At 41.3% G+C, this 27,836-nt stretch overlaps 1 protein-coding gene across 6 annotated transcripts in view; it reads right to left on the reverse strand.

Annotated features, from left to right (window-relative positions):
* The window catches only part of ERBB4 (erb-b2 receptor tyrosine kinase 4), a 500,652-nt gene that overhangs the window by 129,285 nt on the left and 343,531 nt on the right, over nucleotides 1–27,836 (reverse strand). For all 6 annotated transcript variants that reach the window (XM_052675099.1, XM_052675094.1, XM_052675096.1 and 3 more), the window contains exons 6-15: nucleotides 26,313–26,431; nucleotides 21,282–21,423; nucleotides 19,822–19,935; nucleotides 18,120–18,246; nucleotides 14,113–14,186; nucleotides 13,083–13,173; nucleotides 11,437–11,636; nucleotides 3,996–4,128; nucleotides 2,797–2,890; nucleotides 1,246–1,400 (exon numbers count right to left, since the gene is read on the reverse strand). In XM_052675099.1, coding sequence (XP_052531059.1) covers nucleotides 1,246–1,400; nucleotides 2,797–2,890; nucleotides 3,996–4,128; nucleotides 11,437–11,636; nucleotides 13,083–13,173; nucleotides 14,113–14,186; nucleotides 18,120–18,246; nucleotides 19,822–19,935; nucleotides 21,282–21,423; nucleotides 26,313–26,431 — 1,249 coding nt within the window. The remainder of the gene's footprint in view (nucleotides 1–1,245; nucleotides 1,401–2,796; nucleotides 2,891–3,995; nucleotides 4,129–11,436; nucleotides 11,637–13,082; nucleotides 13,174–14,112; nucleotides 14,187–18,119; nucleotides 18,247–19,821; nucleotides 19,936–21,281; nucleotides 21,424–26,312; nucleotides 26,432–27,836) is intronic.

Consider the following 27,836-nt stretch of genomic DNA (forward strand, 5'->3'; position numbering starts at 1 on the left):
GGAAAATACAGATGCAGCTAAAGAAATGATGAGGAATGGAAAATTATTTGTTCCTTTCCTATTTTGAAGAAGTACAGTTGTTTTATTAAGATCAGTAACATTTAAGTCTCCCCAGAATAGAAGGCTGTCCAGAAAAGAAGGTCACATCCCACTCTTCTGAGAGGTCAGAATAGCTACAAGGTGCCTCTTCACTGTTATCTTTAGACACCATGTCGACCATCCACACCTGGGTTTGTCAGACTCCCAACTAGCACACCCACCATTCTCTTAAAGCCAGAAACAGCTCCTGAAGCAAGCTCATCTTAGCATACTGTCATCTTAGTTTTCTGATTATAAAATTGAGGGTCTGTAGGAAGGACCTATCTGTAACAGATCCCAGCTGTGTCTGAGATCTTACCTTCATTTCCCCATTGACTCTATTATAATTATATTTGCAAAACCAGCAAAAGGTCTCATTTTGAATGGTAACAGCTGTTGACATCAAGATCACATCAAATAATTTACCTGTTTAATTTTAGCTGCTAAACAGAAAGGGCCTCTTGTGGAAGATTATTTCACTGGTTGAAGTTTTCTCTTTCTCCCCTGGCTGTCTTTTCCTTTCTATGTATCCTGGACAGCACTAACCTCATCAAAAAGACATTTTTAATCCACGTGGACAAAGCAGGACCTGAGTAGTTGATTACTGTTATTTGTTGCAGATTCTTAATTTCAGCTCAGACGCTCAGTCTGTGTTTTTTCACACATAACAAGTGATTGATTGGGAATAATACTAAGACAGGACTTGAGAAACAAATCCTCAAATTCAGACTCCTGCAGAACATGGCTCCTGGTGAATCCTTTGCATCAGACCCTCTGTGTCTCATCGAAGTGCTACAGGGTTACCTCAGCAATACCAAGGACCAAAGAGGACCAATTCCATCAGTAAGTGAAATAAAGTCATTGTACAGGCCTAGACACACAAATGTCAAAGGCAGCATTTGTTACAAACCAGTGCTAGCAGGAAGGCTGTGAAAAGATCTTCGGAGTGGTCTTCATAAAGAGCGTAATACTCTTCTTTTCTGATAAGCTGCTGGATGTTTATGGCAGAAACTTGAGTGTCGTGAGAAACTGAAAATAAAGTTGCATTACACTGCTGCACACACTTCACTTGCAGGAGCAGAACAAGTACTTTGCCAAGCCAAAACTTCACCTACATTCTAACAGGTAACAAAACTTCTCTAGGATGGTTCAGATCACAGAACTTACCCTTGGGTGCAATTTGGATGGCACGGATGGCACTCGCGATCCTCATCAGCATACTTGAAAATGAAACTGTTGGCCCCCTGTAAGCCATCGGGGCATTTCTCCACACAGTTTGGACCATCCTTAAAATGGAAACACTTCGTGCAGTGGTCAGGCCCCTGGTGAAATGGGAGAAACAGTGCATTCAAGTTACTCCATATTTCCCTTCTGCACTGGAATTGCAGGTCCTAGCAGGACAGCACACACAGCAGTAACTGTGGTGTTTCTTTCCTAGCAAACAGCAAATCACCCACACGGTTCCAGCCACTGTTGAGGAATAGCACATGTTTATCGTGGTAGTTCTGACCACAAACTTAGCTTGTACAACCTAAGATTAATTCCTAGTTTCTAAACAGGTTTCTCCACACTACCAGCATGATTAACACAACAGACTTCATGTCTGTTTTAAGCCTACATACACACAAGCAAACCAAAACAAAGATGTACAGTGATTCACTAACTCCACAATCCACATTATTTCCCATACTGCCTTCTCCCTTTGGTTATCCTTCAGTGTTTCTGTGACAAGGTCTTCTTGATACATACACAACTTTTTAACAGTCCAGACTGTCACCTAAGGCTCCTGCACAACGTAAGCAAAATTAAGCCAGTGGAGCCGACCAAATACTGTGCTCTGCTTGGGCACTGGTCTACAACTTCATATCCATGAATCCTCCTTCAAATCCAAATTTCTCTCACGGGCTGAAATTTGCAGTATTAGCTTCCTGCTTTGTGACAGCATTGCAGAAAACAGAGTGGTACAGCAAAGAGAATGTTGAGCAGGGTAACATATTTTCTTTACAGTCATTAGGTTACATGAGAGAACCAAGGAAACAAGGTTAAATTTTCACAGTAACAAAGAACCTGAAATACAACTCCTTGCATCCAAGACACTTTTAGCCTTGGCAATATACTAACAACCGAAACAAGAAACTATTTTTATCCAACAAAAGGACAATAATCTTTGAAACAAGGCTCACTGCTCATATAAGATAATTCAGGCATTATACAGACGACAGTTACAGTCAGCATTCATTTTTAGGATGTGCATAAAGAATGCTGCACCAGAACAGGCCAGCCTACAAAGAAAAGATGACATTGCTCAAGCTTTCTGAAAAACCGAGACAAATGCCCACATCTAAAAAAAAAAAAACAACCAACAACCTGAAACCACAGAACAGGACAGAACTGAACATAATGAATAAAAGCAGCTAGAGAACAGAATGTGCAGACTGCAATTGAATACTATCTCACGCTTAAGGACTTTGGACATAACATTTCAGGCATTAAGACAACTCAGGAGAGAAAAGGACTCCCTTTTTGAACTATCTTCTAAAGCAGTCTAATTCACCTGAGTTCATTCCTAGAACCTGCTTACTACATGCAGAGTACTGCTCCTACATACGAAATACGTTTTCTGCCTACTTCAATGTTGACTTGCAACAGTTACTTTACTTGTTCTGAACAGAAGGTACCTGTGCTTTAGCACATTTTAACAGCCAACATTGCTCTTACCGGCCCGTAGCATGTGATCATGTTGTCTTCCATCTTCTCACACTGGGGATCACACTCCACACAAACAGAACCATTCGCAAACTCTCGAAACTCCCTAGGAAAATATTTTGCAAGCAGGTTAGGAAAAAGCAAAAGGGAGACTGAAGCTGAGCAAAAATGGCTGCCTCTTCACCTGGTGGTAATCACCTCAGCCTCATTAAGCCAGTGGACTACACCAGCTGAGATTACTTCTTTTAATGGGATTAGATTGCTTTACAACAGCTGAAGATTGAGCCCAATCAGCAAAATCACTCAAAAAAATACTCTGAAAGGGGCTGAGCCCACAGAAAGAGCAAATAACATTCTCTAATCAATACAGTTCAGAACATTCTAGCTGAAGTGCTGGTTACGCCGTCCAAATAGAGCCTCTCTGCAACCTTCTTGAGACAGGCATCGTGGCAGAACCAGCCATCAAGTGCTGCAGGGTTTGTGGTCAGATGTGTTCTGATGCACACAAAACCACAGTTTTATAACACTGTTCTCCAACCTTTTTTAAGCACATGAAACTGCTTTCTGTCAGTGTTCTTTTCATATGCACTGTCCAGACAAAAGTGTTTTAAGTATTTTAATGCATCTTCAGGACTTCCAATCCTCTCTACATAACAGTTCCATGAGTTACCATACATGGCAAGAAACAGACTGTGCCAGTGATTTGATTTTCAATTAGCACTTGGAGGAAAAAAGTATAATTAAAATCATGGTTTTATCTTTATTATGAAATGAGTTACTGGGACCTTACTATAATGTTATGCAGGATGCTGAATTCCACCTGCTGTCCTCCAAAGCCTAATTATTAATTACTGCTACTGCAAGTAACATGAGGAGCTTTGCTCCATTTTATCATTATCAGGCACTCTTGAACAGCTTTATCTTTTGTTCAGGGTTCAGGCTACCTACCCTTCAGGAAAAAACACACACAGCAGGTTTTACTATTTCTATTTCCATGTAACATACATAATGCAAAAATCACAGGTAAATCTTCACACACAAGTTCAGATTCTGAAGTGACTAAAAATTATGCAATAATACATTTCACCCAAAGGCAGTAATATTGACGGTGGAACTGGATACCCCTGGATGTAAAGACAAGGTAACTTACACATCAAACCCTGAATTATCCCATCACAGCACTAGCAAGAAGTACAGCAGAAATATCTTACCCATCATACAGGTTACAAGACTCTATGCAGGTCCTTCCCCTGATGAAGCGCTTGCAGGAGAGACACTGGTCTGGCCCTGGCCCCCAACAGCCATCGCTTGAGCATAATTCGTTACACACCATTCCATCAGCAGCTACAGAGAGAGAGAACACTGCATTAAGTTACACAGTCCTCTGAATTCGAAAGTAAAACGTTTCACCTAGCATTCAAAAAACAAGACGCCCCCTAAAAATACAATACAACAAGGCCCAACTCTTCCTTGCTGATAGCATAAGCCACAGTGGTTACGTGGCAAAATTCCCCCAAGAACCTAATTATTAAAGTTTGCGAGGAGTAAAAGGCCATGAACCTCAACGGCCTTTAAAATACTACAAGATTTCAGTCTCTGAGAAGAGAACATGTCCCTACAGCCCAAGAGTCCTGCCTGATGAACAGGATTCTCAAATCCACCCAGGAACAGAATTAGCACTATTTACAACTGAACCCTGACAACAAAGATGCCAACCTCAACATCACTAAAACTAATTCTACTTCAACAACCAACAGTAACATAACAAATTTAGTTTTTTTGAAAGAAGCTTCTCTGCAACTGTTTTGCTTTTGAAAAAGAGAAATTGTTCAGAGACACCAAGTAAAACGCTTGCAGGCAGGTCAAGAGCCCTAAGACAAAAAAGAACTGAACTCACCCAACTAGCAAAGGAGCTCTGTGGCTGTGCAGCACCCCTCCTCAGGCAGCCCCAGCTCCAAAAGATGCTCTCCCTCCCATGCCTGACCCTTATATGAGCTCCCCCTGGGTCTGCCCCTTCTGGCCAGCTGGGGAGCACAGGTGCAAACACTTTGCCTGTGCCCCCTGGGCCAAACACAGCCCTTCACCAGGTGCTCCATCACCACTTCAAGCCCCGACCCAACAGCTCCCCTACGGCAGCTGTTAGAGATGATTCTAGAATGGATTCTGCTGTATGCAGTCTATTGCAGAAAAATGGCCTTAACTTTGGTAGTGAGAAGTCATGCCTCAAAATAGCAGGGAACTTGCTCTCTGTGGCAGTCAAGTAGACAAGGAAGATGTTTGATAGAGAGTGGTAAGAAGAAGGAAAAATATAAGGAACAACCAAACCAAAAGCTTATTTTCCAGACAGAACAATGCTGAATGAAATGTTCTTCTCCAAGGTGACTATTAAAGCTCAACAAGAGTTCAGGATTAACCTCAACAAAGAGTTAAGAATTAGCACCAACAGTTCTACAAAACAGTTCGATATGCCACGTTCAGAAAAGCAGAACAAATGTTCAGATTTTTTCCTACAAACACAGCAGAGAAAAACCAGAAATAATTATCTTACCACCACAGAAACTCACTCTGCACTCAGTTTGAGTATTACACCCAGTTCTGGCTTGTTCCTTTCAGAAAGGATAAAGTGAGAAAAAGAGTGCTGCAGATTCAACTGCAATGAAGGAACAAACAGTCCTAGGCTCAGGTGAGGAAGGGTGCAACAAAATGCTATGATACTGTGAACAAGAACAGAAGCACAAAGCAATTTTCACGGCTTCTTCCAAGTCCCTTAAGAGCATTCAAAAAGATGGGAACCCAAGAGGCTTCAAAACAGCTTTTTCCTCCTTCAAAGTGTAGATCAAGCTGCAGAATTCCCTAGCATGGGGAGATGGCTTCAAACTAGAAAAGATTTAGAGATTAGGAAGAAATTCTTTACTGTGGAGATGGTGAGACGCTAGAACAGGCTGCCCTGTGAGGTTGTGGATGCCCCCTTCCTGGAAGCATCCAAGGCCAGGCTGGATGGGGTTGTGAGCAACCTATTTTAGAGGGAGGTTTGCCTGCCTATAGCAGGGGTTGGAACTAGATGGTCTTAAAGGTCCCTTCCAGCCCAAACCATGCTATCATTCTATCCAAGCACTACTTTAAATTGTGATTTCTAAATCCTTTGGTGCAAAAGCACCTGAAAAGAGAACAAAGAGCTTTTTGTATTCAACATGTCAGGAAAAAAAAAACAACAGCCCACAAAGTAAAACACTGTCAGCCTCAAAACCAAATCTCAAATAAATAAAACTAACAAAAGATGAGGGAAAGGTGGTTTCAATCAATATGAATTGTGTATGGCTATTTTATACAATCCTTTACTACATAAATGATAGATGGTAGAAATGAGCAAAGAGCAAAAGCAAACAAGTATTCTCTCCTCAGAAAATGAAGAAGGTCCATTTCTACTGATGTAGCCATACCTTACCATGCGCAAGTGTACTTGTATTCTGGATTCACTCTTCCATGACGAAACAGTTTATGCAAATGACTTCTACAGCACAGTGAGTAGATGAAAAATAACAACAATCTCCTAAATATCAGAGACAGCAAATTCACCAACGCTTGCTTCTCCGATTCACTGGAGCTACACCAGTAGTCTTACTTTTCAGCCAATGACTGGCTTTAAGAACTCGTAAGGAAAATAAAAATCACTCTTACTTCAGATCCCTTTTTGCTCCTTCTCCATCCTAAGAATGCCTTAGGTTCTGATACAGTTTTACACGCTCTCATCATCCAAAGGCAGTTTCCAATTTTTCTCAATCTTTTTGTTGATATTAAGCTTTTATTATCAGTCATTTTCTTTTCTTCCCCGTCAACTATTAGACTACTCTGAATTAAGAATTTATTCCTTCAAATAGCAAGTGACACTATTACAAGATCACTCTAGGTACAGGCAGAGCCATATACAAATGAAACAAAGAGCTTCTGGGTAAAGAAAATTAAGATTGTCCTATTGGAATCTAGCCAACATAGTACCTGTAGTCTGAGAAAAGAAACAAGAAAAATACCACTCTATTTCTTTCTGCTTATTTCTAGCATAGAAATACTTTTACAAGCAAAAAAAAAAAATCCATTTAGCTTGTCATTCCTCCTTTTTCGAGGATGTCTAAAGAGATGTTTGAGTTTTAGATGTATTATTTGACATTTTCAGGGGCTGAGAATGTTCTGAAGCTCCAACGTATCCTATGGCCTGCATGTGGAAGAAAAGAACAAAAAAGCTTTTGACAAGAACTCATTTTCATTAGGAGTCTTAGAATGCTCCTAATGCTCATTATTTATCAATGGGGTCACATAGGTTAGAAGTAATTTCCCCAAACTAGATAGAACACAAGAAAGTTAGCTTAAAAAAAAGAGAAAAAATGGCTCTATTCTTAGTCCAGGGCTCCTTGAACTCGACAGAAAATCTCCCGCAAATTTCAGTTACATTTGCATCAAACCTTGCTATTTATTCAAGTTTTCAACTGGTGACTAAATTGACCCAATTCGGAACAACATTTATAACAGCCTTTGCCTGGAAAGGTTTCCCTGTATACTGCAGGTGTCAGTAGAGTTGACAGCAATTATTTAGATAACGTCATATGAGAGGTCATTTTTTTTCTAGATTTATTTTGTGTGCTCTTGTATTTATCATGAGATGTCTCTGACTTGTTCCATAAAATACCCATGCTGGGGGAAAAAAAGCCAATTCTTTGCTTCAGCACGGAGCAATGGTAAAATCTAACCGCTGGAGTACCTTCTAGCAAGTAAATTTATCATCATTCACTCTGCATTGATTATCTTTGTAACAGTATAGGCACAAACTGTGTTTAGTATTACAGGTTAGAGCAGGAGACAATTAAAAGTATACAATTGATGAGAGGACCTGAGAAAACAGCATGGAGTTGCATCAGAGGAGGGCTGGGGGGGGGGGGTGAGGAAAAGGCTCTGCCCCAGGAGGGTGGTGGGCATGGAGAAGCTCCCCAAGGCAGCGGGCACAGACCTGAGCTGCTGGAGCTCAGGGAGCATCTGAACAGCATTCTCAGACATAAGAGTTTGGATTTTGGGTAGCCCTGTGTAGGGCCAGAAGTTGGACTTAGTGATGTTTGTGGGTCTCTTCCAACTCAGGACGTTCTGTGACTCTGTGAGAGCTCCTGAATTGTACATACATACTCTCCCATCCATTTCCATGAGGGTTATCCATTTGGTGACATCCATTTGCCACGTGAATCCCCTCAAACAACTTTGGGAGACACTGCTGCTAAAGCTGCAGCATCTCTTGAAGGCTCACAGCTCATCCTTTGCTCTTCTCCTCTAACGTGCCTCCAAGCCTATGGGTCTCCCAGGCTCCGTGCAGTTCACAAGTATCTCACTGGTAATCATGGACTGGAGTGTTTTTCACTGACTGAACACTGCTGTTGTTATTTTCATTTAAAAAAGAACAGACTTTCACCAAATTCTGCTGTGTCAATGCTATCTCAAAGATAAGCACTGCTGTAAAACTGAACTTGTCTAGGAATATTTAAATCCCTCAATAATTCTTCAGTATTTCATTACTTTTAAGTTCAGAAGACAATTTTGAATGGTGTGGGAAAAACACATCACCATTTTGTGATTTATAAAAAAAAATCACTTCAATAAGAGGCTGATTACATGACCTTAGAAGCTCACACACGCACTTTAAATAAAGCTACATTTGTAATAAATGTCTGCTGTAACATGTTCTCGGCAATTTGTAATCACTAGGCAGCAAGGAAAGCAGTAACAAGCTGACAGTGCCTCAAAATACACAAAGAATTAATAATAAACACACCAGAGTGTGGCTGTAATAATTAACATGGTCTAGACTGGTTTCTTGGTGGGAAATGATATGAAAAAAACTTTCATGGATATTTTTATTAACAATTCACACTCTGCTAGTTGCCATGTAAACAAATAGTATTTCCACCACAGACGCTACACTTCAATCCTGCAAATATTTACATACACTTTAACCTTCCTCATTCTGATCAGGCTTTTTGTCACTCAGACAGGCATGTGCATATGTGCAAGTGCCTGCAGAATGTGGGTCTAAAACAGGCAAAAGAACCACAAGGCAAAAACTGAAACCCTCGTGGCTTGCCCTCAGATCACAGACACTCAGGCAATGGAAGATCAGAAAAGCTCTCCAAAAGCTCAATCTGCTCCCATCTCCTGAACAGGACGGATGCTTCGAAGCATGCTGGACAAATGCATCTGGCTCCAAGGACCAGTTCTGTCTTACCTCAAGTAAAGGTGAGGAGTTTAGTTAGACATCTAACCTGCAGCAGAACCCATTTAACCCCAGAGAGGTGCTGACTGACAGGCAGAGCTGAAGCAGCAAGGCAGCTCGTCTCATCTAACGTTGACTCTCTAAAGGCCACAAAACATTATTGATTCATTCATACAAGATGTGCATAGAGAGAAAACCACTGTTACATTTATGACTCAGGAAATTAGCAGTCCAAGACATTGCATTCTGATCTAAGTAGCCTGGCTCGTAGCCTATGTTCATTAAATACAGCCCGTTCAATCAATAGGCTAGAATTCATTTTTGGAACTAAACTCCTGGTAGTGCATCATATATACTAACTTTTCAAAGGGAAATGAAAAAGAGATCTGTTTTTCTCATGAAGATTCTCCCGGTGTAAAGTTCCATAAAATATCTTCAGTAGTATTTTTCTTCCAGGGAAATAAAAGCTTCTACTACAGCAAATCCTCAACAAGGTGGAAGTCAAATAAAGTTCACGTTTTCCCTTTGTGTGCAAATGTGCTGACAAGATTTACAGTGCCAGAGTGCGATTTGGCAGTGTGTTCTAGTTTCCATTTGCTCAAGAAGTCTGAGTTTTAATAGCTGGAGCCATTTCAAAGACTTGGCAGACACAGGCAAGGGCAGAAAGGTATTTGACAAAGCAGTCCCAACAACTGCTATGGGACTACCTTCCCAATTGCTGTGTCCAGTTGGCCACCAAGCTCACCTGAGCTGCTTCCTACTGTCTTCTAATATGTGGTCTGTAAGTCATTGTATGGGAACTGCTGAGTCACGGCCTGAACCTCTGTTTGATCACCTGAGGAGAGCCATGAGTCAGCCAGAGGAGCACAGGTGAAGGCAATTCAGCTGTGCTGCCCAAAGGGGTACAGCCTGGACCCCTTCTAGACCTATTTAAGAGCTGGCTACCAGAGGGGAAGGGTTTCTTCTGGAGATCTGTACTGCTGGAGTTTTGAAAGTGAGTGCAGGATAGAGGTAAGCTTTCTCTCTATTCTCTTTTTGTTACCATTATCTGTAATTTTAATATGTAATTGTAATATCTTAATATTCATTGATGATACAGTCATGCAGCTCTTCTGGCAAAAAAGAAGCAGTACTTCCTTTTTGGAGCTACGGAAATTATGTTGCATCCTATTACCTTCATTCAGTTGGATGGGCCCTGGGCAGCCTGTTCTAGTATGAGATATGGATGTTGGCAGCCCTGCCTGTAGCCTTATGGGTGGAGCTTGATGATCCTTGAGGCCCCTTCCAACCCAAGCCATTCTATCATTCTATGATTTTATGACGATTCAGCTTTCACTTTTACCTGTAAAACAGTAGCCAAATAACAGCCAAAAAAAACCACCTCACCTAGAGATCTACCAAACAAGGTTTAACGCTTCATGAGGCTCTCACATAACAGAAGAATTGAAAAAAAAAACAAACCAACAAAACAACCAAGTGGAGCTGACAGATGTATAAATATGTTCAACCCAGTAGTGAAATCTATCCTCATACCACAGCGATGAGCGCAGCCACAAAATCTTTCAATGCAGAGCAGTATTTCAAAGAGAGGGGAAAAAAAGAAGCACTTAAAAGTATTATCATGGTCTGAAAAAACATTTCTGCATTGTCCAATCTGAAAGAACAGATATATCACTTAAACATACTGCAATTTAATGAATTTTTCTCTAGCAGTATCCTTAAAATGAATTATATTGCTGCTATTATGCAATATTATGCAAGTTGCAGTGTGATTTCTGCATAACGAACTCATTTAATCTGCTACACAGTGTTCATTTGATTTTTCAATAGGATCTTAGTCCAGATAAGCTTTCCTGACAGACAATTAGCCCCAACTGAAATTCTCCTAGTAACCTTCCTTGTCAGACAGGCTCAGTATGGCAAGGGAGAACACAGTTACCAGACAGCAGTCCCAAAAGTGACCTTTTGAGATTGAGAGCCACTTTGGCAAAGAAGAGAAGCAGAAGATGCCTGTTTAGCTCCATAGGTAGAGGGCTGTAAGTCAAAGTCTATAGAAACTATAATCGCTCCACATGTACAACCTTCAGAATCTGTATTTATAAAACTGTATCTCTTGTCTCCAAAGTTCATATTGCAGCAGGAAGCAGTGCCTTCTTCCTTCTCTATTTCGTTTGCCCATACTTTAAAACACTTCATTTTCTTACAAATCTCCTTGGAGACACTGGGCCATATCTTTAGATTCTGCAAATGATCGATACTCCGCTCTTGTTTGTGGGGCTCTAAACAAGTGACCCCAGCTGCATTTCTGGCCTGTCCACGCATTGTATCCTGTCATTACTTAAATCATTTCCCCCAGAGTGAGCCACTCGCAGGCATGAAGATTTACATTGAGAAGCAGTACTTACTGCAGTTCTCTGCTTTTCTATTTCGATGAATCACTGTCTTTTGGCTGGGTGTGCTGAAAAGGCTGGTCCAGTTGACTGTGTGGTAGTAGCACAAATTGCTGTTGTCTGTTATGTAGATGTTACCAGCGCTGATCTGCTTCAAGGACTGGAACTGCAAAGAGGTAATGCCTTGCTGCTTCAGGATGAGTAAGGAAAGACCGCTGTGACAGAAGGAAAGAGAACGTAGGTGAGCCCCAAGAGGTGGCTCCAGAGGTGAAGCTCAGCAGAGCTGGTGGAGAACTTCCACTGAAATTAGTTTTAATGGCACGATCATTTGCAAATTTGCTCAGAAAACTTTTAGTTTGAAATGGCACAGATAGTTTGTGAGGCAAAAGGTGGTTTTATTGCCCAGAAAGCCACGAGCTCTTTCAGAACTGTAATACCACAAACTGCGAGGCATGCAACGTTAGGTCAATTCAGCCATCAAACTAACTGGTTAAGTCACTCACAGCTCTGGAACAATCATTAACTCTATTTTTTTTTTTTTAATTTTTTTTTTTTAAATAAAGTGCTGTCAAGAAAACTGAAGAAAATGTGTTGTTTCTTTATCCCACAGGACATCAAAATTAACACTTCAGATGGTTTATACGCTAAGGAAAAACTGACAAAGTCATGTAAAATGCATTCTAAAATGTGTTAACATGACAAATTAATGTCATTTATGGTAATACAGGAAGAAACTGCTATTTTCAAGGAAATTTTTCCACCCACTTCCTACATTGCTTTTTTCTGCTATTGTAAGCTGTGGTTATCTCCTCTATCAGAAGAATGATTAACAATTGTGTAACACAGGAATGACTGTGCATATTGTATGACTGAAGACAAGTGAACAACATCCAGCTTCTCAACATCCTTCAAGTTACTGTATTTTAATGTTTATAATTGCTTTCCAGCTGTTCTAAAAAATTGCTGTTTCTGAACAGAACGCTGGGCTGTAATTCAATCTCAAGGTTTCACTGCTATTCATAATCTGTTTGGTTTGCTGTTAAAAATATCAGCAAGATGCTGTATTTACACAACGGGGAACCAGAGTTTCCTCTCTACGTCACTCTACAAGGTATCTTGTCTTCCACTATTATTTCTCACTGCATTTTCTTCTTTTCAAAAATCAATTGCTCCCTCTCAGTTCTCATATGAAGACATCTCTGGTAAAAATGATACTACAGAGCTAACAAATACCATCTGCTAAGTATAACGTATTCACCTTTTATTGCTTCTTAAGACCAGGTTGTTCTTTGGACACATGTGACTGTAAATCTATACACATCTGTATGGGCATGCAGATAATGAGGCAAAGTTCTAGTATCTTTTAAGGTACATTTCATATTCATAAAATGTTTTAAAATGTAGAAAGTATTAAATGAACTGGAAGTAGGCATCTGCAGAAATGAACCAGGATAATCTGATGCCGTTTGTTTTTCTTTTACGTCTTTACATTCAAAAGTTATTGTCCATTGTGAAGAATGGAATAGCGAAGATACTGTTAAAGAACAGCTTGCCAACTGAGAAAACGTGCCAAGTTATGACACGCTTCCCAAGAAGTGTTGCATTCCTTGCTACTACAATGCTGACAAAAAACAGCGTCGTGAACATAGAAGGTACCTTACCTATACAGAGCTCTTCCACCAATAGTAACCAAGTTAGAAAAAACCCTGAAGTCAGTCATGTTCTCAGGCCACGACTGTATGTTCAAATACCCTGAAGGAGAGAAATGAAATGTGACCATCAATCATTCCAGCCATAAAGACTGCTTCATCAAATACATGAATTAAGACAGGCCCAGGCTTTAAGTGAAAGAAAGCGACTGTCTGAGAAAAAGAAATAAAGGTGATGAATTCGAAGACAGCAGTGCGCAAAATTCACTGGCCTGCTCTGTTCCGTCTCCTCCAGTAAGGAAAAGGAAGACGTGAACAGTGTCACAGCAGAAATGTCACAGCACTAAATCAGCTTTCAAAAGCCACGCTGAGGGCAAGCTTTAACATCAGCTGCAACCTGAAAGGCCTACATACCATTTCTCAGCAGCAGCAGGCAACGTTAGGATTTGCCTCAATTAAGAACATTCAGTTAAAAACGTATTGGAGCCCAAGACAGAAATTGAGAGATCCATTATGATGCATTAAAAGGTAACAAGACTTTACTAAAACAAAGAACTTTCATCCACTTCTGACTGTGTGTGAGGATCAGTCTTCAACGGAGAGCACTGGAGGGTAGTTAGTGCAACTCTTTATTTTGTTTTGCAGACATCTGGGGTGCACCTATGATTTTGTTTCAGTACAGGACTGGAACGCAATACATCTTTAAGCAAAGGAATAATTCCACTGGTAAAGCAGAGATTTCCATTAGCATCTGAAACACTTGCATCACTTTGCCAGCATGGTGCTCACTTAACACTGAGGTCTTGGTCTTCTGACGCTCGTGTAACCCAAAGGCAACGTTCATTCTGTATTTGTGTGTAAAGGACAGCACATTTGTGAACAATACTTTAACAAATAACAACTCCAATATCAGCTGTCAAATACATAGCAGAGTGAGTTTTAAGAAAAGAGCATCTGTGCTCCTCAGGAAACCCAACAAATGACAAAGCAAATGCAGAATGAAAAGAAATTCAGATTGTAGGACATCGGAAGTGTTTGTTACCTGTTATCTCTCTCACTGTTTGGAAAATATTTAATTTCTCAGGATTAATTGCTGCGATTGTGTGATATGGATCCCTGGAAGATTAAGCAGACAAAATGCAACACTGTGAATGATAATTAAACAAACAAACAAACAAAAAACAACCACCACAACTTTCACAAAGTTCTGCCATGCAGAAAGTAGTGTTATTTTTTAACACGAGGTCAATACTTTGATTTCAAGCAGTGCGAGTTGCAGGTTTCAGACTTCTGATTCTGCAAAATCTAACTTCTCCCGTGTCATTTCAAAGGGAAGCAGTAGTGCTCACTATCCTGAGTCAAGAATATTTTAGTAAATACTTCAGCTGCTGGAAAATTAATGGATTCTGAACATCTGTGGATGATCTTCCTAAAGGATGATTTTTCTCAGGCAGACTAGCTGAAATGGCACAGCTGAAGTACAGTGCTACTACCTGGGCTAACAAAACTGCTACTGAAACAATTCACAAGCTATAAGCAGAAGAGAACTATGAGCATGCTGGCAGTGCCTGACGTGACTTCAGATGGATGCACTGTTCAGAAGGTATAGAGCAGGAAGCACTAAGCCAAGCAGTCAAGCAAGTTGGCCACCTGGGAACTGGAATGTCCCCATCAAACAGGAAAATCTCAGGTATGCTACAGCATAAAAACATGACACTGACTCATTTTGAGAGTGCCATGAGTTAGCATTTCTTCTTTTGTTGTGAAAAAATAAGGAAAGAGAATTTGCTTAGAAAATATCCCCGAGAAGAAAATATACTGTGATTCTCCAGTTGTGTAAGAAGCTAACTAGAGCCTAACTCTAACAAAAAAACCTTGAAATAGTCAGGAAAAAATTCTTCTGTAACACCATCTTATGGTGTTTTTTGTGTATTTTACAGGGCTAGGAAACAGCCTCGGGAAAAGATAGAGCATGCATTTCCATCTGTCCTGCTTCCTAAGAGACATTCTTGGAACTGGACCTGTATCTCCTGAGACAAGCCTCACAAGTTTGTCCTGTAGTGAATATGCAACAAAACCCCTTAATAGGCAAACGCCTGATCTGCTTTACCAACATGCAAACTTGTAGAGTAATGCAGGCATCTACCACTCTTCCTAGCAGAGCCAAGACTTCTCAGTAGAACAGGCAAAACTGAACTTTGCAGCTTCAAGAACAAGAGATTTAACTGATTGCATGACTGCACACAGACAACTAAAGGGGAGATAAAACACTGCCTATAATGGAGGCTTGTTGCTCTTGCTGATAGTTAGGGATCTCTGTTCATAACAGAGATTATAACAGAGAAACAGAATGCCATAAGCGAGTTTGTCAGGGCTACTGGACCAATTCTCCCATCTGTTCAGGTCACTGAAAGATGAGCTTCATGGGCAACATTTTCTTAGCAATGATGCAATCACAACAGCCTTGAAATAGTGGCTCACTATTGCTGTGCACTATTGCACTGGTGCAGATTTTTACAAGCACAGCATGCAGACTCTTGTTCATCACTGGCAAAAATGCACAGCTAATGCTGATGACTGTGTTGAAAAATAGTGTTTTGATGGAGAAAACTCTCAGCTCCAAACAGTGTTATTGTGCTCCTTCCATCTATTGTTGTTGCCATGGAAATAAATAGAAAGCACCATTTTTGGAGTGACCTATGCAGTTTGAATAGACACTGTTACAAATACATAGCGACTAAGTTCAAATGATGAGGCAACAGAAAGACAAGCTACAAAATACCAGGATCAAAAACCACAGAATCAATTGTAATCATACAGTTACCAATCAAAACACGAAAATCCACTCTTAGCATCTTTCAAGCAACCAAGTAGTTCTCTGAGACTACAAAACATCTTGCAATTCTGCAGAGATGCAGACTTAAAGTCTCCACAATCTCAAGTGCTGAGAGTTCAGCTTAAATGTTACAGTTCACAGAGTATACAAATTTGTAACAGAAGGTAACTAGAAGTTGGAGCAGAGGTACGTTTTGTTATTGCTCTACATAGTCCATCTATGTAACTGGCAGTGTACCTACTATCATCCTTCATTTCCTCTGTGTACTAATGATTCGCAAAATGCAATTACAGTTTTAAACAAAAAAGCTGTTCCAGAATATTTTCTTCCCCAGAGTGTTTTATTCAAGGTTGGCTTTGTTCTCTTTATATTTAATTGATAGATCTGTTATCATGACTCACCTTGTAACTTCGCTATTACTGCAACTTCTACAAAAAATGCCTCTGTAATCCTCAAAATCACAGATCTCTTAATGAACTGCAGAGAACTGCTCGGTTCCTCCAGCTGCTTGCCTTGCATTTACTAGAGTACTTCCTGTCTTGTGGGATGTAACAGATTTACAACCAGCCTCGTGAGCAATCATTTGGATGAGAAAGTGCTAAGGTGCGAGCACTGACTGCTGCGTGACCTTCACAGGGCTTCCACAAGCCTGAAGCTGCATTTCCTTAAACCACCTGAACCTAAGTTTCTTTCTCCCTATGCCACATTAACCTTTCGCACTGTGCTCTCTGCAGGAGATGAGAAGGCCAACTGCACTGCCAAAGCTCACACTGGCTGCCCTTTTGAACATCAGTGAGCTGCAGGGCTCCTCCACTGAAACGGATTTTCAGCTCTTGCGTGGCTGGAGTCAAGTTGTAGGTGAAGAAATATTACAACCGACCAGTCCAGCAAACCAAAGAAACAAGTCATTTCTCTCCACCTCACCTCGTAGGGAAATGTGAGCCACGCAACCCAGAGTCAACAACTTCGTTATCTCAACACATCTAAATCTAAGGAAAGCTGACAAAACATCTGCTGCTATTACTCATGCCAGAATTCCACTTCAGATCCATCTGCGGAAGTTCAGCTCATCACAAACTACGCCATGAAACTGCTAACACAGAGTTAGCCTGGAACCATACCTTGTATTGTTTATCCTAACAAGCAATTGCAACCAGTGCTGAAAACTCTGAGAAGCCAAAAGAGCATATTAAAACTTGAAGACTACCCAGCAGAAGTAATTGAATACTTTGTACTACTGATGTATATTTATTTCAACAAAGGGAGAGAGTTTCATCTTGCTAGTGCATTTTGAGGATTTCACTCGTTTTAAAAGGCCCTGCAATACCTCAAAGCACCACATGTAACTCACCATCGCTGATGACACCACGAAAAGCTTGAATTAGTGAGAAAATACAATCCTATGTCTGCTCTCTCAAAGAGCACAAAACAAGAAAGCAGTTATTGACATCGGGCCTCCTCTGACCACCAAAACAGATTACATTTGTTCCCTCCATTTACATCCCACCCTGCTGAATTTGCGCCACACATTTACTTTTGATACAACGGCAAACGGCTCGTCAAACCATTAACAGCATGAGGTTATTTGGCTGGTCTTTCTTTACAAAAAACAGACATTAATGAGACTTCCAAATACTGGTTCTATACCTCCACATCATCTACTGTTATTAAGACCTATTCAATACACGGATGTATTTAAAGCAAAACACCACATTTAAGTACCACCGATTTTTGCATATCTCTGCAATTGAAACTGGAATAGATATAAATAAAATGAGTTGACAAGAGGGCAGGTTTTTTTGCATGCATGTGCAGCAACAGCCAGTGAGGCTCTGACAATTTTCACTACGTGAGGCACTTTATTATATTCTGCATGTTTCACCACCAATTAAACATAATCCAGAACAAATGAATGGAAGGTAACCTATCCTCTGTTATGAGCCATTATTGAAAGCGAGTGCTGAAAATTTTATGAAGTAACCTAAGCTCTCAGTTGGCTTTTCTCTTTCTAATGCCATCTAGTTCATTCTATCTTTTCCTACAGATTGAATCCTAAGAATGTGGTTAACAGTTCCCTTCACAAATGAAGATAGGAAACTAATTTATCCTAGGTTTGCAGTCGAGTAATAGAAGCCTGCAGCTGTAATGCAGAGGTGGGCACTACTGGTTTCAGCGTGCACCATGACACAACATACAAACATTTTGTCACTTACCCATGAATCCCAGTAACAAGGAAGATCAGGTTGCCATTGATCTTAGTGCAGTTTATGAACTTGTCAATGTTGCTGGAATCCACCGTCTGAGCTGACACTAAGCTCCCTGTTCCAATGCCATCACATGCTGCCAAAACAAGGAGTTTATGTGAAGAACTAGGAGAAACAATTACTAAATCAGTACCTGTCATCCTTCTAAATGCAAGCCTTTGTTTCTTTTAGAGAAAAAGCTGCAATGAGGTGTTAAAATGGCGCTCATTACCCATATTCCTCGAGGACTGAGTGCTAATTTAAACCAGAAAGTTCAAGGACCTGCCACAGAAGGGCATCCTGGCAAATGTTTTTTCACGTTGAATCTCAAGGCGAATAAGAACCCCACAAACTCCCACTCGAGCCATCTGTAAGGAGATACTTGATGATTTAGCTTAGATTGGCTGTATCCTATATTTGTGCACTACTTACTGCAAAAGGAAGGGGTCCTACACTGCTAGCTCAACAGGTCCCCTTTGCTTTGGTGAACTTAAAGCCTGTGAACTTCACTATTCAAGCGCCAGAAGGCCCTCTTGAAAGGAAGCACAAAAATAATTTCATCATCTCATTAAACAACAGGACCTTAAGAAACCTTGGTATGAATGTTGACGAATCTTCTGCATGCTGCATTTAAGTGCAACTGCATTAAAAGCTGCATTTTCTGATGCATCCAAGAACAAAAACCTCCCAGCTTCCATCAGATAACACATCTATCTCCCTAATGGTCTCCTCAGATGGCAACCATTATCAGAACACCTCAACTTTTAGTAGCTTCCCTCCATCCCATTATGTAAACCTAAGGGCTTAGGAAGAACAATATATATATTCACATGCATCCCAAGGTATCTTTTCAACTGCAAATAGGTTTAAGTATGTCATTTCCCAACTTGGCAACTGTTTAGCTGTTTCAGCCAGGTGGTGTGACTACTGATTTACAGGGTTTGCAGTAGCTTGGTGGTGAATTCCTTTTCAGACTACTACAGAACTAGTTTTACTTCTCCCCACTAGTACTGAAAAACGACAGGAGCCCATATGGGAAAAGTGGCGGTGCTTTGATCCTGAGACATTTAAGTGGGGAGCTTAACGTCTCCCCATTGGAGCTCAAGACCAAGTAACCTATAAATATCATTCTTCTCATCAGCATTCTCACTGAAAAACTTCTAACCTACCTTTAAGACACTTAGAAAGGAGGTAAAAGATTCTGGGAAAATAGGTATTTTCAGAGAACAGTCAAATAATGGAAGCTTAAAGCTATACTGAGTGTGAAAAGTACCATATACTGAAGTCTGGGTTTTAGTGCAGCCTCCTTTGGAATGACAAAAGGAGAGCTCTGAAACACCTCCAGGAAATACGAGTCATTAAAATGATATAATAAAGAATTCTTTCAGATTTCTCTAAAACCAATGAAGAAATCGCCCTCATTTTTATCTAAGCAAAAGTAATTGGTTTAGTTATACTACCATTATAAGTGAATAAATTTTCATTTCGTTGTATTTAGGAGCACGCTTCACACACAGCCTACATAGTTCAAAGTTCTGTGGATATCCAACGGCTATTAATATCAAATATTCTACAGCATACTCATACATATTTCATGCCAAAATAACACACTGCTTTGCTCTACTGGAGTGTAGACTACAGTCAAAAACATTTATACTAAATTATTGCCTACCTTTAGGACAAATGTCAGTGCAGGGCTTACACATCTTAATACCATTTTCTTCAACCTCCATCTTGGAGCTCGGACATGCACGGACACAAGAGCTGGAATCTACCACAAAGTTGTCTACAAAGAAGATATTGGGAGAAAGTGAACCACCGGACTACACAGTACTGGAAGAACATGTGTTTTGATTGCATGATGTCAGTACATGTTATTTACCTTCATGCTTATCGAGACTCTTCTGAAAACAATGAGCAATTTAGACCCGTATTTGGTGACTCAGGAAGAAACAGTTCTCTTTCACACACACAGAACTGTATTTGTGGGATAATGCACCGCATGGGACAACGACAATTATTTCAATTTTGCCTTGTAAAACAACTGCCAAAGGAGATACAGACTGATTCTACCTGATTGAAAGCTTAATGAGGTCAAGAAGAAAAAAATAAACCAAAAAGCTCAATGAAGTATTTAGACAAAGAATCACATCCCTAAAGCAGTACATGGCACACCAATTCTGTTAAAAATAAACAAAGCTTTGACTTCCTTAGATGATTCACCACTCTTATTAGAGACAGAACGAAGCTGTGACAGTCCCCACTTCAGCCTACTGTCAATCTGAACTTCACTGTGGAGATTCAAAATTTGGATTTGGCTTTGAGTTGAGTTATGGTTCAGTTTACTACAGATCATCCAGGTAAATTACATTTAAAACAATGGACAACGCAACTGGAAACACTGGTGGGAACAAAATGGAGAACAAAAACATGGTCTCTCTTTCCTAACTAGAACGTCTGTATCAAAGACTGCATCAATGACAATCTCCAAGGAAGTATTTTGTTCTTTGCCATCCGGCTGGCATTTTGGAAGCATGTGTCCTTCACACGCATGGGATTACTGATTTTAATCTCCCCCAGCTACTGTAATTTCAGTCATGGCATTGTCAGTATGGCAAACTGTTTTCCCCACTGGGAAAACTGCTAAGGAAAATGTCTGTGGTAACTTTATGTCAAACCATCGTGATTCCAAGAAAAGAGCATCATGAAAGTGTTTGATGCCAGATACTACTGCTGGTAGACTGTCAGTTCTGTTAATTACACGTATTTATACAATCCCATGAACTAATGCAGCATTTTGGCATTATCTTAACAGTTCATTTCTAAATCCACACGGGCCGTTCGAAAGCATGAATGCAACAAGTGGTCACTGTGGAGACAGAAACTCAGCAAATTCCCTTTTTATAAAGAAAAATCACTCCAGCACACAACGCTTGGAAAGCATCAACGACCCAGAACTCTGTTTCTACTTAGCACACGCCTAAGCTTTTGCAAGACGCAGGCGCACACAGGGCGATCTGAGGCTCTGCACTGCTCACTTCACTCTCCTTCTCTGGCTGTTCCACAGGGCTCCTGAAATGCAATTCAAAACTTTCCATGGCCGCAGGAGAAGAGAGCCAAGGCAGCACTTACGTGGGCACTTCTTGACGCAGAAAGCCCCGTACGTGTACTTGGCATTGTGATTATGTTCCAGTTGGAAGGTAGTAGGATTGTACACAAATGTCTGGGGGCACTGTGTGACACACGCTCCGCTATCATTGAAATTCATGCAGGCCTGCAAAACGGGAGGAAAGAAAAAAATCAGCTTGATTAAAGCGTATAGTTGGTTGTGTAGCTGTTTTGGTTTTTAGTTTCACTGTCCTGACGACTGTTCAGAAACGTTGCAACAGGGGGGAACGCGATGCATAGCCTTCTAACCTCCATTTTGTCTACACAGACTTCTTGCTAGGGCCTTGGCAAATACATGGCACGTGAAAGGAATTCTCACAGAGACCCCTTAATCTGAAACACAGCTGGCTGTTACAGCATTTCCTACAAAAACCTAGCAGAACTCCAATTTGTTTCATAACTATTGTTACTACTAGTAATCAACTGACTCACAACTCCATAGGACGTTCTAAAGCTGCCAGGAGCTAACAGTTATTTACCACAGTTCATCTAAACAAATGCTAACGACTTTTCTTTAGAGGTCCAACCTTTTCACTTCTTACAGCCTGAGTCCCAAGTCCAGCTGAAAAGTGAAATTCCCAATTAGAAAGCAAGAGGGATAAGAACTTCTTTTGAGTTAGCACAGGAGGGGGTCATTTCCCTAAGTGCAAGTTTAACAAGGTCAGTTGCTTCACACACTGGGAAAAGAAAATAGGACTTTGTATCACTTAGCATTCAAGCTCAGCCACCCACAGCTGCCAGAGGACAGGGCTCTGACAAATGAAGAGGCGAGCGTGTGGTTAAAGAGAGCAATAGTATGCAGGAAGAATAGTTGGCCACGCAGGGATGATAATTAGCAAGGTTAAAAAAAAATCATCACAAAAATCGTGGCGTTCTTTATCATTACACCTCTTGTCTGTGGTTTTAATCACAGCTTACAGAAAACTAGTGAAGTAGCAGTCACAAAGCACACCACCAATGCCTAGTGTCAAAACTCATACGAATACGAAAGCTGTAGCCTGGCTTGAATCCTCCTAGCATCTTAAGCAACCAATGCTACTGGATTTTGCCCACCTACCCTTCATCCTCACCAAGAACCGGATAGAAAATCCACTCTGTGAATAGAGTTGTGTCATTTTTCTGATTTCAGAGCATTCAGCCTGGCTCTGTTGTGCATTTCAAGTTTTAGATCCAGTTTGATTTTAAATACAAGATAAGAATATTTCTAAAACTTTATTTTAGCATGTTTGCTTGCAGTTATCTTAGACGACGATTACTGTCTTGCTTTTATAACTGAATATCCAAATGTCTGTATGGCAGCATATGGAGGAGGCTAGATAATTTTGTCGAGAAGTAACACCATATTTCAAGCAGGATGCTGTTACAAGCTGCCATAATATGCTGAAGAGTATTTAGGGTTTCATAAGCTCTGCTTTGCTTATTAATTTAAGCTTTTGATTCTGATTTAGTTCATTTTCTCCTCATTTTTTTGTATCCACTGTCAACTTAGGAAATACTCTAATATGTACACAACAATCCTCCTAGCAAATGCATAAAGTAAAACATGCCAATACTATTCTAAGATGGAACTTCTCAGGAGAAGAAGAAAGTTGGGAAGTTTTACTTCTTGACTGTAATACTTTGTATTCATTTGTAATTGCTTTCATAATGTAAACAAACATCAGGATTTGATGCTAAACACTGCTAATATGGGAATGAAAGCACAAGAATGTACACCAGGAAAAAATGAGTTGTATCTCTCGGTTGAGAACTAAGCACAGTTGGTCATTGCCTAGAGGGTTACACTTTTCACACAGTGTGTCACAAGCAAGTAATGACTAGCCTTGAAAATTGTCTGACCCCTGCTGAATTTCAGTTACATCGCTCTGGGGCCAGAAGTGAATGAAAGCAATGCTCTGGGTATTTCTCTGCTGAGTCATAAGATGCAAACTAGCATGACTTTTAACGTACATATTCCTATAATTGCCATTATTCAGAAAATCTGCTTTTTTTCTTTCAGGCTGCAGTACTACAGAACATGGCCAAACAAGATGTGGGCTCAGCACTTCAGCACTGAGGATGTTCCTCGACTGCTGTATGAGACCAATAAATCTTTTCTTTACACATTCAGATTATATGACGGGAAGGAATGATGTTTCCACAACTCTAGTCGAAACCAACCAAGAAGTTCCAGCAAGCTTTGGATTACAGAATCAGAATCATAGGAGCTGGAAGGGACCTGTGGCACCTAGTTAGACCCAACTGCTAAAGCAGGTTCCCTACAGCAGCTTGCACAGGAACGTGTCCAGCTGGGTTTTGAGTATCTCCAGTCTGCAGCTTCTCTGGGAGCTTGCTCCAGGGCTCTGTAACACACTTAGAAAGTAAGTTTCTTCTCATGTTCGTAAGGAATATCCCGTGTTCCAGTTTGTGTTCACTGCCCTTTGTCCTGTCATTGCCCCCATCCCCTTCACATCTGCCTCTTAGATTTTTATAAGCATTGATAAGATTCCCTCTCAGTCTTCTATTCTCCAGGCTGAACAGCCTTAGGGCACTCAGACTTTCTTCATAAGAGAGATGCTGGATCATGGTTCACCTGTTCTGCACCAGTATATGTGGGTCCCTCCCTGCAAGCTCCTTTCTACCAGTAAACTCTACTGATGGACATGGTTATTCCTCCCCAGGTGCAGGACTCTACACTGGCTCATGCTGAACCACACATGGTTCCTCTCTATCCAAGTCTCCAGCCAGTCCAGGTCTTGCTGTCATGTGAGCCACTCCTCCCAGCTAAGTATCATCAGCAGACTTGCTGAAGGTGCACCCCTTCATCCAAGTCACTGATGAAGACGTTGAACAACACTAGGATCACCATGAGCCACTCACCTGGAATATCAACACATTTGCAATTTGACCATAGGTTGGGAGGGGTCTTAAAGAACATCCAGCTCCAAATCCCTGCTGTGGACAGAGCTGCCACTCACCAGGTCAGTATACCCAGGGCCCCATCCGACCTGGCCTTGAAAACTTCCAGAGATGAGGCATCCATAGCGTCTTTGGGAAGCCTGTGCCAGTGCCTCACCACTCTTTGAGTAAAGAACTTGCTCCTAACATCTAACCTAAACTTCCCAACTTTCAGACTAAAGCCATTTCTCTTTGTTCTATCACTCTCAGATCATGTAAAAAGTCAGTTTCCTTCCTGTTTGTAAGTTTCCCTGAAGAACTGGAAGGCTGCAAAGAGGTCTCTCCAAAGCCTTCTCTCCTCCAGACAAGACAAACCAAGCTGCCTAAGCCTGTCCTCGTAGGAGAGGTACTGCAGCACCCTGATCAACTTTACAGCCTTCCTCTGATTCTGCTCCAATAGCTCCACAGCTTTCTTGTGCTGGTGATCCCAAAGCCTGGACATGATACTTCAGAATAGGGCCTCGTGAAAGCAGAGTAGAGAGGAACAATCACCTCTGTTGCCCTGCTGGCCATCTCTCTCTAGGAAGAGCCCAGGATGCAGTTGGACTTCCAAGCTGCAAGAGAACACTGCTGGCTCACATCAGCTTCTCATTCTCTTGGGACTCCCGTGATCTTCACCACAGAGCTGCTGTCAAAGACTTCTCTCAGTCTATACGCGTATCTGGGACTGTCCTGACCCAAGTGCAACACTTTGCATTTGGCCTTGTTGGATCTCATTTGGTTCACAGGGGCCCACTCCTCACGCCTGCCCACGCCATCCATCCTTCTCTGAATTGACTGGACCACTCCGCTTGGTGTTTTCTACACATTTCCTGAGGGTGCAATTGATCACACTGTCTAGGTCACTGGTAAAGAATGTTGAAGAATGTCTGTCCCAAGAGAGATCCCTAGGGGACACCAGTCATCACAAGCCTCCACCTGGACACACCACCATTGACAACAAGCCCTCTGGCTATGACCATCCCATCAATTATTTATCCACCTAATAGTCCAGCCTTCAAATCCACATCATCCCAATTTAAAGATAAAGATACAGTGGGGAACCATGTCAAATGTCTCGCACAAGTTCAGGTACACGACATCAGTTGCCCTTTTGTCCATCGGTGCTACCATTCCATCACAGAAGGCCATCAGACTGGTCAGGCACGATGTGCCCTCGATGAAGCCATGCTGGCTGACTCAGATCACCTCCTCATCTTGCATGTGCTTTAACACAGCATAGATCTCTCTTTTCAATACCGCCTGGCAGGTTTCAAGAGGAGTTGACCCAAGTTGACCGGTATTCATCCCCTCCATCACTTGGGTACCTCTAAGATCCACTTCTTTGAGCACATTCTAATTCTAATTCTAAGCTTCCTTTGGTCTAGGTTTGCTGCCCTTGAAAACATCAGCAAAACTTGCCTCTGCAGCACAGAGCAACGAGCTGTATGTTTTTTGAAATCAGTGTTGGTGGCTGAAGCTGTTTACACTGTTACTAATATGTAGTATAAATGAGACAAATTTGGCTAAAGGTCTGCATGTGCCAAAAAAAATGTCCTCTTTTGTCCTTTCATCTTAAGAATATGTAGCAGAATACATTTGAGGTAGAATAATTTGAGAACCACTTTCCTTCCTAGTATGGTTAGTAAAAAAGCTGTGTTTAAATCCTGTCTGGCAGTAATAGGGAACATCTTTCATGAAGAAGCTAAATTGTAATCCTGACTTCCAAATAAAAAGCACGTTGTGCAGTAATAAAAGCCATACTCGAGTGTAATGATAAATACATCTGAAAATTCCCTATCACCTCCAAAAAAATTATAGAAAAGCAAAAGATAAAAATCACAGAGATTACCATGTTAACGTTTCCCAATCCGTATTTACAAATCTCAAATCTGCTAATGGGTAATATTAAGCAGATAAGTGATGCCAATATAAAAACATTAAATGTTAAGAGTCAGAATCCGGGAGCGTGCATGCAATGCATTGAGAGGGGCAAAACTGTGAGTTTCATGGGTTAAAGCACTAAAAACACGCACTGTGTCTGGCAGGAAGAAGAAAAATGAGAAGTCTCACACATACAAAGCAATCAGTGTCTTTGGGTCCGGAACAGCCTCCAGCGCACTCCCGGTGGCAGCAGTCGCTGACGTAGGGCCCGTAGCACCGTCCATCACACTGCTCTGCACACACTGTCTTTGTTACTAGGAGAAGGAAGGAAAAACGACCGTGTCAGAATCAGAACTGAGGAGACAGCTCTTCAGCTGCACGCTGAGGAAAACAAGCCGAACAACCACATACTGTAAAAAAAAATACAATCCACTAAACTAAGGTTTAAGGTAATTTTTTCAACTAGTAACCGTTTCCTTGCAGGATATCTCGATGGTATCTTCAAGAACACAACACTGCATGAAATTCTTCCTTTCTCGTCTTTTAGCGACATGCACACTTGGAAAAATCAGGTGGAAAACTAACTTCAAATTACTGCAGTTTTACAAACAGCTCACGGATGGACATGGAGCAACAACAACAGATGACAAAGTAGCAGCAGAGCCCACCTGTTCTGAATCAGCTTTACCCTGCGAAGAACTGCAAGGCTAAGTATGCCGAAATTGAGAGCCAAAAACTGTTACTGCTGGCAACCCATTTCAGAAATAGGCAATGAGGTAACAGAACAGAGTACGACTTTCAGGCTGGAGCACATCTGGAATTACTGCTCACTTTTTTCCTAGTAACAACCTAGCCTTCATTCACAGGCATACAACTGTACCAACCAGCAAGCATAGCAATTGGAGTGGAACCACACAACAGGGCTTAGTCTTGGGCAAAGAACGGTCAACAGGTGGAATATCTCCCTCACTGCAGCTATAGCCTCAGACTTTATTTTACAGAACAAGAAACTGAAGTTTTCTGCAGGATTATACCAACCACCACTGACAGAATGTGAGGAAGACGTGCCGTCAGCGGTCTTGATAAGGAGCAGAAATTGCTGCACTTCTGTAATTAACCTCTGCTAATTATTTTGCTGAAAGCATTTCATTACTCCTCTATTCGAGAGGACAGAGAAAGCAAAACTTGCTTCCCTCAACAGCACCCACCGATCCCACCTTGCAAGCTTACAGATTTTTGCTTTTTCTTTAATTGCACTAGTGGCCCACAGCTTAGGAGGCAAATTTCAGGCAGATATAATTAACAGTCTCAACTAAAAAGGAGGGGACACGGTGGCGCAGCTCAGCCGCTTACCAGCGGGACGCTGATAAAAAGCTTTCCTGTCTGCCTCCGCTCCACTGCAATTTAATGCTGTGCTTACATCTGGGAAGTCTTGGTGCACAGCACCTCTGTGCAGAAAATTAGTCTGAGCTACCTAATGAGCTCAATTATCATTTCATCCCCCGAGGGCCAGCTGCTGCTGGGAACCACGATGCCCACCAGGACGCACAGCCGTGCTGCTCTGTGGAGAAGGCTCCTGGCAGGGTGCTAAAAGAGCAAAAAGAAGAGCCTCAGCTGCAAGCCATTCCAGAGTATGCTTCCTCCCAAAAAGCAATGACACGCAGGAGCACCAGGACTGACGTGGAGAAGCACAGCCTCTTTCAGCACTGTGACTTCAGA

This window comes from Tympanuchus pallidicinctus, unplaced genomic scaffold (assembly GCF_026119805.1).
Source record: "Tympanuchus pallidicinctus isolate F22 unplaced genomic scaffold, pur_lepc_1.0 scaffold15, whole genome shotgun sequence".
In the NCBI taxonomy this organism is placed as follows: Eukaryota; Metazoa; Chordata; class Aves; order Galliformes; family Phasianidae; genus Tympanuchus; species Tympanuchus pallidicinctus.